This window comes from Nothobranchius furzeri, chromosome 14 (genome assembly GCF_043380555.1).
Source record: "Nothobranchius furzeri strain GRZ-AD chromosome 14, NfurGRZ-RIMD1, whole genome shotgun sequence".
Lineage (NCBI taxonomy): Eukaryota > Metazoa > Chordata > Actinopteri > Cyprinodontiformes > Nothobranchiidae > Nothobranchius > Nothobranchius furzeri.
Window position 1 is genome coordinate 13,121,551 of NC_091754.1, and position 19,048 is coordinate 13,140,598.

Genomic DNA, 19,048 nt, shown 5'->3' on the forward strand with positions numbered 1-19,048 from the left:
AAGTTTGTACTCTAAATACAAATATGCTCATTAAAACCAAATACGCACAAAAAGACAACATTTTTTGGGAATTTTAGAAATGCGAAGCATGGTAGATAAAACTCTCTAAATGGAAAATTCATCTAAAGTCTAGTTTTGTTTCTCCTAAAGAGATAAATCCTGAATAATTTGAATATTAAATGTAAACAGTTGTACTATGTTCCAATCACATGGAGTGGGCGTGAGGCAGCACACACTCTAGGTGTAATGTAGATTATGTGAGTTTTGCCGTGCATATTTGAACAAAACATCAACACTACAGTCCCTAAAAAGATCCGTAAACAACAACGATCCTAGATGTTGTCCTGAAGAAACTCAGCGGCCCAGATGTGAATTCAAGTAGAACCCAAGTACCAGTGCTTTGGGATTCAGCGAGTCATTGGACAGTTTGGAGCAAAACTTGGTGACGTGTGTTGAAAAGGAAAAGCTACTGACTTTTGACACTCATCCAGGGCCAGGACCTGTGGATGGTCTTCCTCTGACAGAGTGACCACAGCCTGCCTGGGAAAGGCTCCGACTCGGTTCTGGTCCAGGGTTTTTCTGGTGATGGTGGACGTTGTAGAGCTGGTCCAGTACAGAGTGTCCCAAGCTCGGTGGTAAGCCAGACCCTCCACTGAACCCACATCTTCAAAACAAGTAAACAAGCAATGAAGCAGCTACGTCTGAGACAGAAAATAATAAAAAAAAAACTGAGCAACGTTCAGAAACAAGTCTAAAGAACCAGAGGTGTCTTCTAGGGGTGGCCTGGGGAGAGCACCCCCCCCCCCCCCCGCACACTACTCTAAAAAAAAAACATCCATGTTCACACAAACCATACATTTGTTTTTTTTTAACAAATGCATACATGTCAAAGCTGATAAAATATTTACTGTAATCCAATTTTAATAGAATAATATGTTTAATTAATCATTTTACACACACGCACGCACACACACACACACACACACACACACACACACACACACACACACACACACACACACACACACACACACACACACACCGAGACTTGCCATTCAATTGTTTGTGTGGCTATTTTATTGGGAGAGAAACAGGCAAGTTCCACTTTTAAAATTTTAAAACAATTTCTATTCTAAAACAATAAATTTCAAAAGAAAAACTAAAATAACTGATTTATTTTTCTTTTTCTGAAATAACTTATAGTTTTCTAATTAAAAAGAATGAAGGAGAAATGCAATAAACAGCTACTGGCTAAACTCTCCCAGAGTTTACGCAGGGCCCATATGGCCCCCTCAATGAATCTTTTCTGGACATGCCACTGCAATGGACACTTGCGTCTGAAGTGAAAGGATAACTCTTAATGCTTAGAGATGGTTGAAGTCCTTGTATGCTAAATAAAGTGTTTTCTTTAATAAAGAATAGTACTACAATACATTACTGTTCACAAGCGAGAGGACATGTGGTCTGTCCATGAATTAGTGAAAGCAACAATAAAAGCCCACTCAAGTATTTTTATTCTTATACTGATGTTTTGCTGAAGGACACCAAAGTGAATGCAAGCATTAATAGTTAGTATGAATACATCTATTGCAGTCTCCTATTATACTAAACACCTTGGTGTGACTGTAAGCACTGGTGCTGATAATTATGCCTTTTTGGTTAGCATTTACACACGTAAGAGGCAGGTCAACCACCTGGTCCATAACATTTTAGTCATCCTGTGAAGTCATGCCCTGAACTTATGTTTAATCAGTACATTTTCAGTGGTCTCTGGTAGGAATGAATGCCTTGCAAGCCATAATCTGGGCATAAAAAGCCCAGAAATGCCTGGATCAACACAGACAACTGAGGTTTGCAGTCTATTTCCTGATATTAGGACATCTTGCCTCAGAATGGATAACGTCAACGCGACCTTACCACTCACTTGCAACATTGATGTTTTATCTCCACTAATAAAAGCGTGGAGGAGTTTCTGCCGTGTGGTTGATTTGCTAATGATAACTGTTATCTTCAGCAAGCCGAGATGTTGTCTGTTGATTCTGGACACTAAAACAACAACAGTCTTCCCCGTCGCAACAAGATGGCGCCGTCTGTTGTGGCTTGCCGTCTGGTTTACCGTTTGCGCTTTTTGTATTTGTGTCACTGTTGTTGAGTCTCCCAGTGGCTGATTCCTGTCCCACCCTCACCTATGACCGAGCTACTCTTCTGGATCTCCAGCAGAGGTTCGATTCTCTCCAACTTCACTATGCCTCATTCAAGCAATTGTTTGGGAACCTGTTTGATGGAGTTCCGCCCTTCCTCCTCTCCTCCGCCTGCGGCCTGGTGGGGCCGCGGTGGAAGCGGCGGCGACACGGCAGGCTTAGTGGCGCTCATGTCCAGCTCCGAGCTTCCCGGATGTGCCAGTCCAGTGGCAACGTTTCTTCTCGGGTTTGGGTCTGGTTCCCTGATGATTCCTCGGAACACAACATCCAGATTCTCCACAGGCATGACAGCGATCCTGTCAGCTGGGGATCCAAACGGAGGCGTCGTATTGGTGGGGTGAACTGGAGGAATCTAACCTATCCTGTGAGGTCCGGCAAAGAGCGTCCTCGCCCATATTTGTCCTCAACTTCCTCGTCTTCTCTCAGGATTGCTCTACTAAATGTTCGTTCGCTGGGGAATAAAACAGTGCTTTTAAAGGATTTTTTTTATCGACAGTGGATTAACTTTGTTCTGCATGACGGAGACGTGGGTCCCACCGGGTGAGTCAGCAACACTTGCTGAACTTTGTCTGTCAAATTGTTCTGTTGTGAATGAGCCCAGACTGTCGGGTCGAGGTGGGGGCTTACTGACTATGTACTCATCTCCGTCCCCCTCAAGTGCATCCCGGGCTCATCACCCCCCACCAGCTTCGAGGTCTCTGTTTTTGAACTCAGTCTCTCCCCTCCAATTCTTCTTATTCTGTGTTACCGACCACCACAATATAACCCTGCTTTTATTACGGACTTTTCTGACCTTTTAGCTGAGTATCTCCCCAGGTATGACCAAGGTATTATCCTTGGTGATTTTAGTATTCACGTTTGTTGTTTGTCGAATCCCCTGGTGAGAGATTTCTCAGATGTTCTGGTTTCATTTGGCCTCCAGCAACTGGTCAATGTTCCTACTCATGATCACTCTCACACACTGGATTCAGTTTTATCATTTGGACTGACGGTGCAGGACTTGGTTGTTCTCCCTGTCAGTTTCTCAGATCATTTCTCAGTTGTTTTTAACATCCCTGCCATGTTGCCTGTGGTGAGAAGGCAGGCTCCTCGCTACTCAAGGTACATCTCTCCCTCCACGACTGCCTCACTACTGTCCATTCTGGAGGTTGAATTATGTAATCCTTTCTCATCTGGGATCACCACGGATGTGGATGGGCTTTTTAATTCTTTTAATTTGACTTGTTCTGTTGCCCTGGACTCATTCGCTCCCCTTAAACTTAAACGGAAGAAAACCACCCCTGATCCTTGGCTGAACAATGAAACACGCAGCCTCAGGCGGCGTTGTAGGGCGCTGGAAAGAAGGTGGAAAAAGGACAAGCACAATAATCTCACAGCAGCTTCTGATGGATGCCCTTGACCTGTATCAGAAAAGTTTTAGATCAGCCAGGAACAAATACTTTGCATGCATAATATCTCAGCACCAGGGTGATCAGCATAAACTTTATAGCACTGCCAACTCCATCTTGTCGATAACTGAACCTGGTAGTGTTGATCCCTCTGTGTCATAGTGTGCTGAGCTCCAGACCTTCTTTCTTCACAAAGTCCGGGACATTAGGGATAGTCCTGTGCAACCAGGATCTGGCTGTCCTGATGTACCACCAGAACCTCCCTCATTCTCTAACTTTACTCCCATATCTCTTAGTGAATTGTCAGATCTGATTGGAAATATGAAACCAGCAGGTTCTCCTGAGGACCCTCTCACCCCGAGGATGTTGGATGATATCATCCCTATTTTGGGCCCCGCCATCTTAGACATTTTTAACTCTAGCTTGGCCACTGGAGTGTTTCCTACTTCTTTTAAAAAGGCGGTTGTGCAACCAATTAAAAAAAAAACTGGTTTAGACAACTCAAACTTTGCAAACTTTCGGCCAATCTCCAAATTACCATTTTTGTCTAAGGTCCTTGTAAAGATTGTATATTCACAGATTACAGCACACATGAATAGCTTTTCTCTGGTTGATGTGTTCCAGTATGGGTTTAGGCCACTTCACAGAACCGAATCAGCCCTTCTTCGCGTGACCAATGACATCCTGGTGGCTTCTGACTCGGGGTCACCTGTTTTGCTCCTACTATTAGATCTTTCTGCAGCATTTGATACCGTTGACCACAATATTTTGCTGGATAGACTTGAGTCATGGGTAGGGCTTAGGGGTACCTCACTTCAGTGGTTCTGCTCATACCTGTCAAACAGAGTTTTCAAGGTTCAGTTGGGTAATTGTTCCTCTACATTCCTTCCGCTTCCATGGGGAGTCCCACAGGGATCTGTGCTTGGGCCTCTCCTGTTTTCAATTTACATCCTCCCCCTGGGTTTAATCCTGAGGAAATATGGCCTGGGCTATCATATTTATGCAGATGATTGCCAGATCTACCTGGATTTGAACAAACCAGGCTGCCTCTCTCATCTGGACCAATGTTTGGCTGAAGTGAGGGTTTGGCTTGCCAACAATTTACTTAAGCTAAATGATTCTAAGTCTTAGGCACTCCTGATGACCCCTAACAAAACCACACACTTATCTTCTGATTTGGCCACTCTCCCATATGACCTCAAGCAGTGTGTTTACCAACCTGGGGGTGAAACTGGATACACACTTTTCCATGGGCCCTCAGATTAACACAGTGGTCAGATCGTGTTTTTATCTGCTGCGCATACTAGTTCGCTTAAAACCAATCCTCAAACGAGCACACCTGGAATCTGTAATTCATGCTTTTATCACCTCCCGACTGGATTGTGCAAATTACATTTTAATTAGTTTACCTGCCTCCGCTCTCAACAGGCTTCAGGTCGTACAAAATGCGGCAGCCAGGTTTTTAACAAACACCCCTAGAAGAGACCATATCACACCTGTACTGGTGCAGCTCCACTGGCTACCCGTAAACTTCATAGTCAAGTTTAAAATCCTGACTTTTGTTTTTAAGGCCCTGAACGGTCTGGCTCCGGATTACCAGTCAGATCTTGTGACTCGTTATGTGCCATACCGGGCATTGAGATCTGCTGATTGCCTGCTGCTTCGCGTTCCAATAATGAAATACGAAACGCGGGGGCAGCGTGCTTTTGTCTATGCTGCTCCGACACTCTGGAATGCTCTTCCTCTTTCAGTGAGGCTGGCACCATCCCTCCTCCGGTTCAAGTCGCTACTTAAGGCTCACTTTTACGACCAGGCATTTTTAAATCCCTGACTTTTATTATTTTACTATGTGTCTTTTATTGACCGTGATTACCTGCCTTGTTGTGCATTTTATTGTTGACCGTGTATTGTTTGATATTGTGTTTTTACTTTTTATTCTGTACAGCACTTTGGTCGGCTGCCATGCCGTTTTTAAATGAGCTTTATAAATAAAGTTGGTATGGTATGGTCGCGAGCCAGCATTGGAGTCCAAGCGGCCGCTTGACGTAGAGCGGTCAGCTTTTCAAATCCTACCAGAAGCTAATGCAGGAGATGGGTGTAGGAGACTATTTTATATTCAACCTGCATGAAAAACTCAGAGTGATTGATTATAATCAGAAATAATCAATACAAATAACATTTAGTGTTGCAGTTATTGTTTAAGTGTTCTTATCGGCGTTGCTCTGAGGATTCTACAGCATTAGCTGAAAGTTGACATCTTAAAAGGGTAAAAACAAATCAATACTGTGTTTAGAAAAGCGCCAAACTATGGAATTTAATGGAGTGCACAGAACAAACATACAAAACAATCAATAAAATAGTTAAGCAGTTGTTAATACTTTATTTGATAGTTTATTAATGCTTAATAATGCACTAACATTAATAATGGGAGCCTTAATGTAAAGTATTACCAAAAATTCTATATTATTAGCCTAAGTAACATTAAAGTGCATTTAATGGCGAGCCTTATTGAAGACCCTGCAGTTCCATTACTAATATTTTTATTATCATCTTTGTTGACTCGTTTTTAACAAAAAGAAAACTGGTGCATTCATTTCGCTTGAAGCAGATGTTGAGCCCGAAACTTGTCAGAACTGGGAATGTGTTTCATTGATGATTGACAGAGAAATTGCTTCATGCCTCACTACTCTGGACAGACAGCTATTTGTTGATGCAGCAGTCACTCAGGAATTGAGTGTGTTTTCATCGCAAACCAATTTCCTAAACACAGGATAAGATAAAGCTTTTTGCAGCCTCCCATGTTATTGCATTGATGTGACTGACACAACAGGAACCTCCAGAGAGAAGCACCGATCACTGATAGATAATGTAACCATATTCATAATTAAATAATAACGCTTGCATTGTTTTGTTGGCAAAGCTTTTTAAATATCGAACTAATTTTTACTTTTTACTGAATCTCTCTAACGCACGCATCTTTCTAAAAGGAGTATAGTTGGACTATGGATTTCCAATTTCCATATAAATATGAAAAAATGCGTATAATTTCAAAATAAAGAAATGATAGATATGGTGAAACAAATCAAATGAAGCCAAAATAATTGCATTCTCACAGCAAAATGTATCACCTGATAGCAGCAAATCCTCTCAAAGAATGAAGGTTTTAATAAAAGTATAGCAGAAAAATATTGAACTACTAGAAAATGTTTATTTTCTCTTGGAAAAAAAGATGGCAAAATACGTTTCTTCCCCAATGCTCCCCTATTATTAAATATTGAACAAATCCTCATTCAAGTAGATTCTTTCTTTTATCAAATAAATGTCAAATTTAAACCGACTTCCTCCAGTTTTTAGAAAGATTGCCAGTATTAATCATCTTCTTTTCACTAATGTTTACATTTGTTACATGTTAAAGAGAATAAATCAGATAAATGAATGTAAATTCAGCTGAATTTGGCATAACTGGTCACAGTTGGACCGTTTTTCACACCACTCAGGCTTAATAGTGAATACCTTTTGCCATAGTTGGGTAATTTGACTGTAACCATGTGTCTAAAACCTCATAAACTAGACTCTAGAACACTTAAGACTCTGACTCAGCCGACAACTAATTAATAGTTTGCAATAAAAGCCGTCTGGCAGCTTGGAGTTTCTCACAAATTGTTGGACATGCAAGGGAGTAATTAATGGGGGACGTGGAGTTTAATTAGGGAAATATGGATGATTAACATCGTCACCTTTCCTCAATGATGAGATTCAGGGAAAAAAATAGAAGTCTTGGTTTTATATACAATGCATTCTTAGATGCTGCAAAAATAAATAAATAAATAAACAAATAAGGTGTCTATCCCATCAGAAAGGGAAAGCATGAAGGAGAGAGATGTGCCACTTTGTCTCAGTGCCAAAAACTCCCAACTAGTAATGAGGAGTAACACTGTCCAGCCACAATTCCAGTGTTGCTGCATTGAAACGATGTGACTGCCCTCCGTAGAATGTGGAGACGTCTGTTGTGGTTTCAAACAAAACACATTGCTCTCATATGAAATATTTGGACCGCTTTCGTTTTGCATTTCACAAGTGGGAAGGCGTGAAGGACACTTTGCTCCTGACAGATGGTTCTTGATAATGCCTGTTCATTTTTAAGAGATAAATAAATAAGCAGGAAGCTCCCTCAGCAGTAGTGTGGGAGCGGGGTTGGGGGATGGGTGACAGTGGATCAGTAACACTCAGCCAGTCTCCCTGTGAGAGGAAGAGGAGGGAAGGTGCAGAGTTCTATTTCCTGTGAAAACTTCACAGAATAGCAGATGATGCTAGAGATAGAAAGCCCTTTTTTTGTTCATCTGACTCAGCCAGTTATTGTCAAGGCAGGACTGAATGTGGTTTTGTAAATAATATAGAACCTATTGGTCTTTGTTAAGTTGGGGGAAGTCAGCAGTCAGGAGGTTTTGAAACACTGGGGCTATTTGGTACCATAATGGGTCCACCCCTACTTTACGGTGCGGAACAGCAGCGGGATGGCGCTGCTTCAAATTAAAATCCATTAGAGTATGATGGTGTTTCAAACCAGCCACGACGCGGACATTTTCAAGTGCATCCCAAAAGCAGTACGCCGTGCCGCACCGCTAAAGCTAGGATTGGGTTCTGTTTTTCTTCTGGGACACAAATATTTCCACAGTTCACATAGGGCTAGACAGGAAATCACACACAGTTTCACTGGGTGAGAGCTCAATAACTATGCATTTAAAAGCTAGCTTGTTTTGCACATTTGCTATTGCAGCTTTAAGCGGTCTTTAAAGTGGAGAAGTAAAAAAAGGTACGACTCTTGACATTAACTTGGACAAAAGCAGTCAATGCTATGTGAAAAGCATCAAAGGTTTTTGGTGAAACTTTAGGGGGAAATAAACTGCACATTTCATTTTTCAAAAACAGACCAAAGCAATTGATACCTGAATGTAGCAGATCCACGTAATTACATTTGAAGGATGGCTCATAGAGAGATATACAACATTTACACTCAGAATAAAGTGAAGAGAAACATGAGAGAACGCATGTTTGCAGTGAGGGAAACACACAGTTCATGACTTTCTGACATATGTGGGAGAATTTTGGCAATGAAAAAAATACACTTACTTTCTGCAATAATAGACCTTCTTGTCCAGTCATCATTAATAATCTGAATATTTCCATAGTGGACGTCACTGAAAAAGATGCGATTGGTTCCAGCTCTGCTCTGGTTGTAGTCAAAAGCCAATGCTATTACATTCTTGAAAAGAGTTGGATTTTCGAAGGGCTGAATGGGTGAGTTGAGGTCATTTTCATCTGAGAGGTGGATGCTTTTCAGTATAGTCCTCTCGGAGTAGAGTAAGTAACCATCGTAGCGCTCACAGGCAAATCCATCGACTGCCAAGCGGCCATGGGCGCAGGAGCAGGTCCGGCGACCGCTGCCCAGGTGAAAACACAACTGCTGGCAGCCTCCATTACTCCTGGCACAGGGGTTGGTGCCTTCAAAACACAACACATGTTCAGTTAGCGCTTTGCTCCGGTTCCTGCTTTTGCTGTCGGGCTTAATTTGTCCTGGCTATACACGAGAGGCACAACCCAAATGCCATAGCAACTATGACAGGTTGCAACCTCATGGAGAGTTTCTAAAATAAATTGACAATTAGCAAAATTGCCTGAGACTGAAGTTGCAGTGAATCTTACCTTTTTCTCGGTCTCTATTGAATACTGTCACATCTTTCAAATTGACCCCTAGGCCACTCCTCATGGTTGAGGTCTCGCTGGTGTCAGTCTTAAAAGCACGTCGGATTGAACCGTTGGAGTGGGCTCTGAATTGCATCAGTAGAAAAAGAAGCAAAGATCATTCAAGTGCCAAAGGAAAACAAATGCTGTGTGCTTGCTTTCGATTGAGCTAGGGTAGTGTGGCGATTGAAAAACTACACAGAAGAATGTTTTGTTGGAATAAAAATCACATTTATTAAGGATTCAATCACTCGATTTAGTGGTAATGCCGTTTAAAATAAAATAAGCTAAGCAAACACAAATTTAAGAGGTGTGACGAAAGATGGGGTTCACCGATGACAGTGACCGATTGTGACTATCGCTAGGAAACACCTCTAGTCTCGATAGCGTCACATATGACCTTTTCAGGAAAGGTTGACGTAAAGTTACTAAACAGGCTTTGCACACCAGTGCTTGTAAGTGCATTTAGGAAAATAATAAATTACCTGTCAGACCAGTAGATGTAAGGTCCAAACACAGCCACGGAGAACAGGTCCACGTTGGCCACTGACAGTACAATCTCTCGGCTCTCACCTGTTTCAAGGTTGATCCTCTCGATTTTATCTGTGCGTGCGTCACACCAGTAGAGCGTGTTTTCCTGGAAGGTAATTTCAGAATGCATATCAAAACAGGAGCCTCTTAGGAAAAGTTATATCTCAGCCACAGAGTCAGATGGCTTAGAACAGGGCTAATCAATCTTGGGCCTCAACAGTCAGCATCCAGCCCTGTTTAGTGGTTCCTCTAGTCCAACACACTAGATTCAGTGGTTGAATCACCAGTGCAGCAGCTAATCAGGCTCTGCAGAAGCCTGTTAATCAGCTGCTGATTAAAATCAGAAGTGTTGAAACAGGGTTGAAACCAAACAGTGCAGGATACCGGCCCTCAAGGCCCGGCATTGAATAGCCCTGGCTTAGAAGGTATAAAATATGGAAGTAAATGTGGCCCAACACATTTTTTGTGAAATTAGATTCAACTGTACCTCATAGTCAATAGAAATTCCATTGGGCCAAATGATGCCTGAACTAACCAAGGTAACTTGGTCCGAACCATCCAGGCGCGAGCGGCCAATGCACGGGTTCTGGCCCCACTCAGTCCAAAAAAGATACCTATCAAGAATGACATTTTTTCATTAGGCAATAAACAACTTTACGTTTTCACAGCCTTTATCTTGGTTCTTTGAAGCAGAGGTTCACATACTCGTTCTTTTTAAATATTGCCAGTTTGCCTAAAGAAAATACACGGGAAATGCTCCAGTCAGAGACGTCCACATAGATCTGCGTCACACTGTAAATCGGCGTTCATGGACTCACCCATCTTGACTCATGACTGGGGAAGGCTGTGTTAATTTAGCATCCAGGAGAACAAAGAGCATGTCTCACATAGTAGAAGCTAAGCGCTAGCAATAGCAACTCCATAAAATGGCAGAACTCATTCAGGCTTGTTTTGTTTGTGATGAAAACACAAGAAAACCTCAAGAAAAAAAAAACAGCAAAGAAAAGCAGCGGAAGAGTCAAGTTGCTGTTAGCCAATCAGAAGTCAAACGTTTGCGTATCATAAAATGTTATGAGTAACGCTACAAATGCTGCTATTTCCTGCCCCCACTCCTTACTGACTAACTTCCACCACCCGAAACAGGAGCGCCAGAGCTTTTATTCTACTGAAAGCGACATAATATTAGATACTTCAGCAAATTTATTCAAACATGAGGGTATGTGTACTCTAAAATGCTTTTTTAGACTATTATTAGTTATTTCTCATATGACTGAACATTTGATACATACAAAACAAACAAGTCTTAATACATTTCAAACACACAGTGAACTCCTGTCTTGCATTTAAAATCATTTTGAAACCAATCTTTTGCTTTATGTATTATCTTGTACTTAGACCACTGCTTTCCAAAATGCATCCATATAAGGCAAAGGCATTTAAAATCCATTAATTCACCCAAATGAAGTCAAACCTTAAACCTACTTATTCTGTGTCACAGACAGATGATTCATCCCACCCCTGAACACTAACGCTAGGACTAGCTTTGTTGCTGTTGTGCTCCTCAAGCTGACGGTTCAATGTGGGATGCAAGTTTTTCTGTTCCACCAAGTTAAACGGTGTACACAAATTAGCAATATGCAATCAGTTTAAATCTGCTCCAGATGACGTGAAACGTGTGCAAGCTTTCATTTCCACACCTGCAAGATTGATTTTGCCACTCATTTATGTTTGCCGTTCATCCAAATGTCCTCGCTTAAGTTGCTGTAGACAAATGTTTTCAACGCCATTTTAAAATAATTGATCCCACTGATCACATCTAACAGTGTGGAGGTAGGAAAGAAGACATACTTTACCCTTTCTGCGGGTGCACAGCAATAGCTCGTGGCTGATCAAGTCCTTCAGATATAACCACTGAGCGATATGCACCATTAAGACGGGAGATTTCAATTAGATTAAAACCATGGTCGGTCCAATACAGGTTTCCTGTGTAGAGAGAAGCGGTAGTCAGATGTTTAAACATAAAAAAAGGTCTGTAACTCTGAAGCCACACAAGATACAAAGTTGTTATCATGAAATTACAGATAATAAAAGTAACGTTGCTACAAGGGATTTTACAATGTTTGCAAGCTATCTAACGTTCTCAGTAAACTTTAATGTTTATTGGCAGCCCAGATCAAAACTATGCCTCCGCTTCTCGCCACAACAAGAGGCATTTCACCCAAAGTGAGAATTTTCAGCAATCAATAGCAGCTTGTCAGCCTGTGGTAATAACTCCAGGGCCTGGGGAGTCACAATACCAACCAGCAATCCAGTCGACCGCGATGCCTTCCACTCGGCTGATGCCAGTAGTAATGATATCCTCCCTCCAGGTCTGATCACGTTTGGCACGGGATATTCTGTTCAGCCCCATGTCTGTCCAGTACACGGTGTCGTTTCCTGCAAATTACACCGTACACCATTAATGACAAGGGATAATGAAATGATGAATGCTGCTGCCGAAGTTATATTTATACTCTCAAACAAAGCATCCTGTGAAGCCCACTTTCAATGCAGCTTGGTTCTTCCCACCAGATGTTGCGTGGCACCATAAAGTCCCACAAATCAGGAGTAGCACTTTGTCGACACGCAGTACATGAAGATGAAAGATGATTTTCAGCTACATTTTACGGGGAACTGTGCTACTGCTCCTTCCAAGGCACGGTCTTGATTAAACTAAATCTTTCATCTAGTAGTCCTTTTTCAAAAGCCTATATTTTGGGGTGTATGTTGGAGTGTGTGTGCATTTTTCTGGATAACTCAGTCAGTTTGACTCTCCGCAGGTTGTTCAGAGCTTAGATAGCGTCTTACATCTAATTGGACAATCTTGATCCTGCTGCCTTCACACTCTGTTAACACAAAGATGACACATGACAGAACACAGCTGCAGGGCGTTCATCTGTTATGCTCTGGCTACCTGGCGTCCGTAACGATATGTAAATGAAATGTGCACGCTGTCAGGTGCTGCTCTTGGACAGGCTCAGCACTACATTTGCATGTTCACTTGCCCAAAAAAATCAAGACAAGGACAATCATTGAATTTTGGTTCTTGTCTTATTATGAATTCAACCGACTCCTCCTTTCGCATAAGCTGCAGTCACGCTTCCAGATTGCGATTGATCTTTGAGGACTCGGATGTAAAATGTCATTTCAGGCTTTTTAAATAGTTAGTGGGTACCATACCAAGTTATGACTGCGATTTGAGCCACAGGAGACCTAATCACCTCTATTTCTTACATTTTGTCCACTCAAGTCATGTGAATAAAAATATTTCCACCCTCTAGGCTTATTTAAAAGTACAGTTTATTCAGGCCATTAACAAACAAACACAGCATGACTTGCAACGTGGCTCTGGAACAAAGCATTTGGCTGAAAAAGGATGACCTTTTAACCCTTGTTGCCAAACAGATGCGTTTGGCTTCTCATTTATCTATAGATGTTCTGATTAAATGGATGAAGAAACACAGAGGATGGTGCAAATAGCAAGAGGTGCTCTAGGACAGTTGCAAAGCCACCAGATTTATTTCCATTCAGTGTTGCATTAATGTTTCACCAAGATCTTGCACTGATGATGGTGGAGTCAGACCGCTGCACAAAGCCTTCTCCAGAACATCCCAAAGATTCTCAATAGGGTTAAGGTCTGGACTCCACGTGTGAAAATGATGTCTCATGCTCCCTGAACCACTCTTTCACTATTTGAGTCTGATGAATCCTGGCATTGTCATCGTGGAATATGCTCGTGCCATCAGGGAAGATGGAATAACCTGGTCATTCAGGATATTCAGGTAGTCAGCTGACCTTGTTCTTGGAGCACATCCTGTTGCTGAACCTAGACCTGACCAACTGCAGCAAGCCCAGACCATAACACTGCCCCCACAGGCTTGTACAGTAGGCTCTAGGCATGATGGGTGCATCACTTCATCTGCTCACTTCTTACCCTGATGCACCATCACTCTGGAACAGGGTCCATCTGGACTCATCTGACCTGTTTTTAATGAAGCGCTGGACAGTTTTTAACCCAGTTTTAGTCGTTTCTGCATCTCCTTAGATGTTTTCTCTGCTTGATCCAATGATCTGACCCTTCTCACACAGACTAACATCTTTTCCACGACCACCAGATGTGTCTTTCTACATGGTTGTTTAAGAAATGAGAAGCAACTCGTTGCAACAGTTGGGTTAAATAACTTGTTCCAGCTGAAATATAACCACCCATGCAGTAATTATCCAATAGAAGTCTCCTACTTGCTTCCTAAACTAAATTCAGGTGATGACTTTTTTTGGCCATGCAGTGTACATAATAAGGCATGGTAATTGCTGCTCTACTTAAGTATCTGTGCACACTTTTAGTGTCTGACTGTTATTGTGTATTCATCTGAGAACATTTAGTCTCCTTTACATTATTTTTTCAGTGAACCTAATATCTATTTAAAGCATTTGTCAGTGTAAGGAATCAATCGTTATGAGTGCAGATACTGTGTCACAGGAAGCTGAGCAGAACCAGACGACAACACAGGAAACAGGCATTTGATACAAGATCTGTGAGCAATGCTTTGAATTAGAATTGCACAGGTTTGTATTGTTTGGTTTTATTTATGCTCAAGTTTCCACGTAATATGAAACAAAAAGTTTCATTCATGCAAATGTAACCTTCCATTAACATTAGACTGTTTTGTGATTATTTCTATACGAAATCATTGCAGCGTGGTGTCATGTGCCCACACCCCCTGCATAGAAGACGTAGAAGAAATCTAGTTACTCCTTCGGGTTCAGCTGTGAGAAGTCCAGACGGCCGGTTCCATGGCTGCCAACTGTTGAACTTTTCAATGTGTGACAGCGGTGTGTGTGTGTGTGTGTGTGGGGAGAGCACGTGCGCAATCCGTTTCTCCCGGTCTGTCAACAATGAGAGCGGAGGGGGTGGGGGGTATGGGGTTGCGCATGGACCGTTTGTACCCTGTTTATCGAACATCTGAGCTTGTGAATGGAGTCAAATGCGGGTGTCTCGCTCTCAGCGTGTCAGAGCTTGCAGCCCCGAGGTTCTCGTCCCACAGCTAGCTAGCTATTTCAATTGGATCTGGAAGCTTCATGCTAAACATTGTTAGCTTTGAGATGTTTAATTTTTGTTCATCTGCACAAAGATGTGTTAGATAATCTAAAATAGTCATATATAGGTTTTATTTTGGTAGCTTAAATAGTGGAGTTACAACTCTGGATAACGGCTGGAGACGGCGTTGTTGCCCTCCAGTTAGTGTTGATGTGCGCAGTTACTCGGATGCAAACAATTACATGCAACGGGTTTACAGAATTCTGACAGATTGGTCCTTTAAAGTAAAATATTTTCTATCATTGTATATGTTGTTTTTATGTTCAGTCTGTGGAGTTTCTTCCTCCCCTTCTTGTCCTTTAATCCTCACTAGTCACAGTAGAAGCTGCCCTTTCTGTCTGCTTATGTCGGAGGTCTTTTCCAGTTCAGAGGGAATTTTCCCCTCCTGCCCACTGACCCGTTATAAACTATGGAGACATTTGATTAAAGCGAAAACCTTTGAAAATCCTTTGGCCTTAAAAACCAGACAAGTCATATTTTAAATGTACTAATTTTGCATTAGATTAGATCAGATTATAACTTTTCAAAACAAATTTTTATTTGAAACAAATTTATGTGCAGCTACGTTTGAATGAGAACAGGTTTGCATTGCAAATAGTCCTGACTAAGCAGAATAATAAAAAAAGTTACATAAATGTTAGTCTAAATCAATTAAGTCGTTCATTGCCATTGACGACTACAAACATCAACAGCATTTTTATAACAGGGCGGGCGTGGGAACGAACCCCTGCATCGTGAGAATAAACATCACATCTCTAAAGCTGGTCTTCACCTGCTTATGTCACACGTCACGCGATCAGGACGCAGACAATCCATGAATTAGGAGATCGTTTGTGAAAAAAGCGAGGCACCAACCGGAAAAGCTTCTGCAGCTCACACCGACAACAGGTTATAAAATAACAGATAAAGCTACAAACACGCTGATTCTTCCTGATGTAAGAAGTGAGTCCACTCCTTCTTTTGGTAGTTACGGCTAGGGATGCACCGATACAGTTACTGGTATCGGTATCGGTGCCAATACCAATACCAGTACAGTAATCCCTCGCTACTTCGCGGTTCGTTCATCGCGGATTCGCTGCTTCGCGGATTTTTTCTTTGGAGCATTTTTCAGGGGGAATTCGCAGATTCGCGGCATTTTTCACTGATTCGCAGTATTTTTCTATGCGAAATATCAAGAAATTCTTGTTTTTTTCCATCAATTTCATCATAAAATGCACTTTTTGTAATAAAACTAAAAAAACCAAGTAAAAATTTTTTTTTCTTGAGTTTTACACACAAAAAGAGAATGTGATCATACGATAATTAAATATAGTACTGTATGTCAGACAGGTCGGCTGGATTCAGGAGTTCTTGTAGGGAGCGTGGTTTTACAGACACGGAAGTGATAGCGTCAGTGAAACGCCGGCTTATCTAGGAAACCCCCGAGCGTTCGAGCGTCAACAAAGTGACACGGAAATGCCGGGCTTTCCAGAAGTAAGTAAGATAACTTACTATGAGCTGATAGTTCATTGGATTGATCGGTAGGTTGGAAACTCTGATCATGAATCTGAAGAAACGATGACTGAGTGGTGAGCTGGAAAGGCGACTTCCGTTTATTGCTGCGGTTTGTGACGTAGGTGCGACGTGGAGGGAATCCCCGCGAGGGGCATGCTGGGAGTCCCTACTTCGCGGATTTTCACCTATCGCGGCCAGGTCTGGAACATATCTACCGCGATAAACGAGGGATTACTGTATTGGTATTGGCACCGATACAGTTACTGGTATCTGTATCGGTGCCAATACCGATACCAGTATTGGTAAAAGTTAACCATTATCAATGCAGTTGCTTGAAAGTGGGTTTACTGTAACTTGTCATTTCTGTTCACCTAATATTTTAGTTTTGTGATCATTTCAATTCATATATTTTACTTTTTATCCTCCTCACAGTAATTTCCTGTTGAAAGCAGAGAAGAAAATAAAACCTGTATTCCAAATCAAAACATTTTTTTGTGTGGTAGAAGAACCGGTATGGGTAATCGGTATCAGCGAGTACTTAGATTCAAGTATCGGTATCGTATCGGTTTGGAAAAAAGTAGTATCGTTGCATCTCTAGTTTTGGTATTTACATGATCATAGAGCTCAATGTCCTGGGACTCTTCAAAAAACAATAAAAACATTCATAAACTCTGTCAGTCAGAGACTTTCTGATCAGAGAATGGCCGGCAGTGAATGAGTTAACCAGATGCAGCACATACATTTGAGAATATTAAGTCTAGTTTGTTTTTCTTTGCTGTAAAAATACTTCTTGGCAAATAATTGTACATAATTGGACGCTATCCAGGTGCCAGTCATGCAGCCGCAGCACACCTGGCAGAGCTCAGAGCACAAAACAACAATGGAAACAACATTTCGAGAGGTATTTATGTTTATTTTTGTTTAGAGCCATCTGATGAGCAAATGTGGCCATTAAATGGTTCAACAGCCCATCTGCTGGTTTGCCAGCAGAAAATTACTTAGAATTGGTCAGATTTCCTGTTACCATCATCCTCTTTAGTGACTTTTAGTTCCATTTTGGACTAATATAGCTAAACAACCGGAATATTGTGAAAAAGGTGAATAATTTGGGTCATTCGTTTCAGAAAGTGAAACTCATATTTTATACATTCGTGGCACACTGAGTGAAGTATTGATATGGCGTACAGGTCATTAAAACCTAAACTTCAGCATCGCAGAATGCTTGGAAATCATTCAGAATCAACTATTTTAAAAATATTACATACAAAGTAATTAACTTAGTTACAATTTTCAGATTTTCCAGGAAAGTGATTTTTGGGATTTCATTACATGTAAACAATAATTATCACATTATAAATAAAAAGCTTAAATGTGTCAAAAACCTTCATTTATTTTGCAGTAATTCTTGCACCTTATTAGTCAAACTGCCTTGACTTTATAATTGTATTGTTTGTTATTGTTTCTTGAGTTTCTCTCTCTCTTGACATCTAATTCAGTAAACCATCCTCCACTTTTAGAAAACTGACATTGAGATACATGTATTGTTCTTATTAATAGCTGCAAAAGAGTTTTTATATGGGGAAAATTCTATTCTGCAAGTATAAATTCATATGTTTAAAAATATAAAAGAATGCCATATTGCCTAACAATATGTAATTACATCTTATACTAATGTATTTATGTCTTTTAATGTAATTTAAATTCAGTTGCAATAATGACATTTTACAAGATCACATGTTTTTAATTGTCCATGGCTGCTTTAAATATCCCTGGATTAACAGGACTACCCTACTTAAAATAATACGTCTTTATCGTGACAGATTAGTGTAAAACTAGCATACAAAAGACGAGACTTGAAGGAAATTCCAGTAACCTGCTGAAATGTCATCCAACTCCTACATATATTATTGTTGGTTTATTTTACCGCAGCCACCCGCTCCTGCACAATCTGACTGCTCACACAACAGTTCGATTATTAAACTTGTTTGCAACGAAAGAAACCTCCAAAAATGCGAGACTCCCTTGGAATTCTGCTTGCTTTGCAAAGATTTGCTTCAGGTCAACTTTATTTGTTGATTCTGACAAGTGGACCTTTGTTTTCGTACAATACCTGCATGAAAGTCCACTCCAACAGCAAACAGGGTCCCGGTGATGGGCATGAGGGCTTCACTGTTGTCGTTTGGATCGAGAGCAATTCCTCGGATTCCCTCATGGATCGAATACAGCAAGAACGAGTCAACTCCTGAAGAATTACAGTGAAACACTTTAGAATTTATTATTGGACATTATGGCACAATCGTTCAAAATTCTTTTATATCATTTAGAAAATGCTTAACTTGACCATCTGACCCGGTTCTACGGTATAAAGTAGGACATTTTCAGAATAAACATTCCCTCTATGTCCCTCACCTTGCCTTTATAAAAAAAACTCCCATCATACTGACAAACCTACAGCATTGACCAATGGAGGTGTGTATCCTGAAGCTGTCATTCAGTGAGAATACGCCCCAGTTGCAGAACGCACCGTGGAGTGGTGATGGAAGTAGCTGGAGGCT

At 41.2% G+C, this 19,048-nt stretch overlaps 1 protein-coding gene across 5 annotated transcripts in view; it reads right to left on the reverse strand.

Moving 5' to 3' along the window:
- lrp1bb (low density lipoprotein receptor-related protein 1Bb) overlaps window positions 1–19,048 on the reverse strand; it is a 481,608-nt gene that overhangs the window by 166,938 nt on the left and 295,622 nt on the right. For all 5 annotated transcript variants that reach the window (XR_011516175.1, XM_070543934.1, XM_070543933.1 and 2 more), the window contains 8 exons: window positions 18,604–18,735; window positions 12,164–12,298; window positions 11,716–11,845; window positions 10,350–10,476; window positions 9,817–9,968; window positions 9,293–9,417; window positions 8,720–9,091; window positions 475–664 (listed from right to left, as the gene is read on the reverse strand). Coding sequence is in view for 4 of the 5 variants with exons in the window: in XM_070543934.1 (XP_070400035.1) it covers window positions 475–664; window positions 8,720–9,091; window positions 9,293–9,417; window positions 9,817–9,968; window positions 10,350–10,476; window positions 11,716–11,845; window positions 12,164–12,298; window positions 18,604–18,735 (1,363 nt within the window). In the remaining variant the exon portion in view is untranslated. The remainder of the gene's footprint in view (window positions 1–474; window positions 665–8,719; window positions 9,092–9,292; window positions 9,418–9,816; window positions 9,969–10,349; window positions 10,477–11,715; window positions 11,846–12,163; window positions 12,299–18,603; window positions 18,736–19,048) is intronic.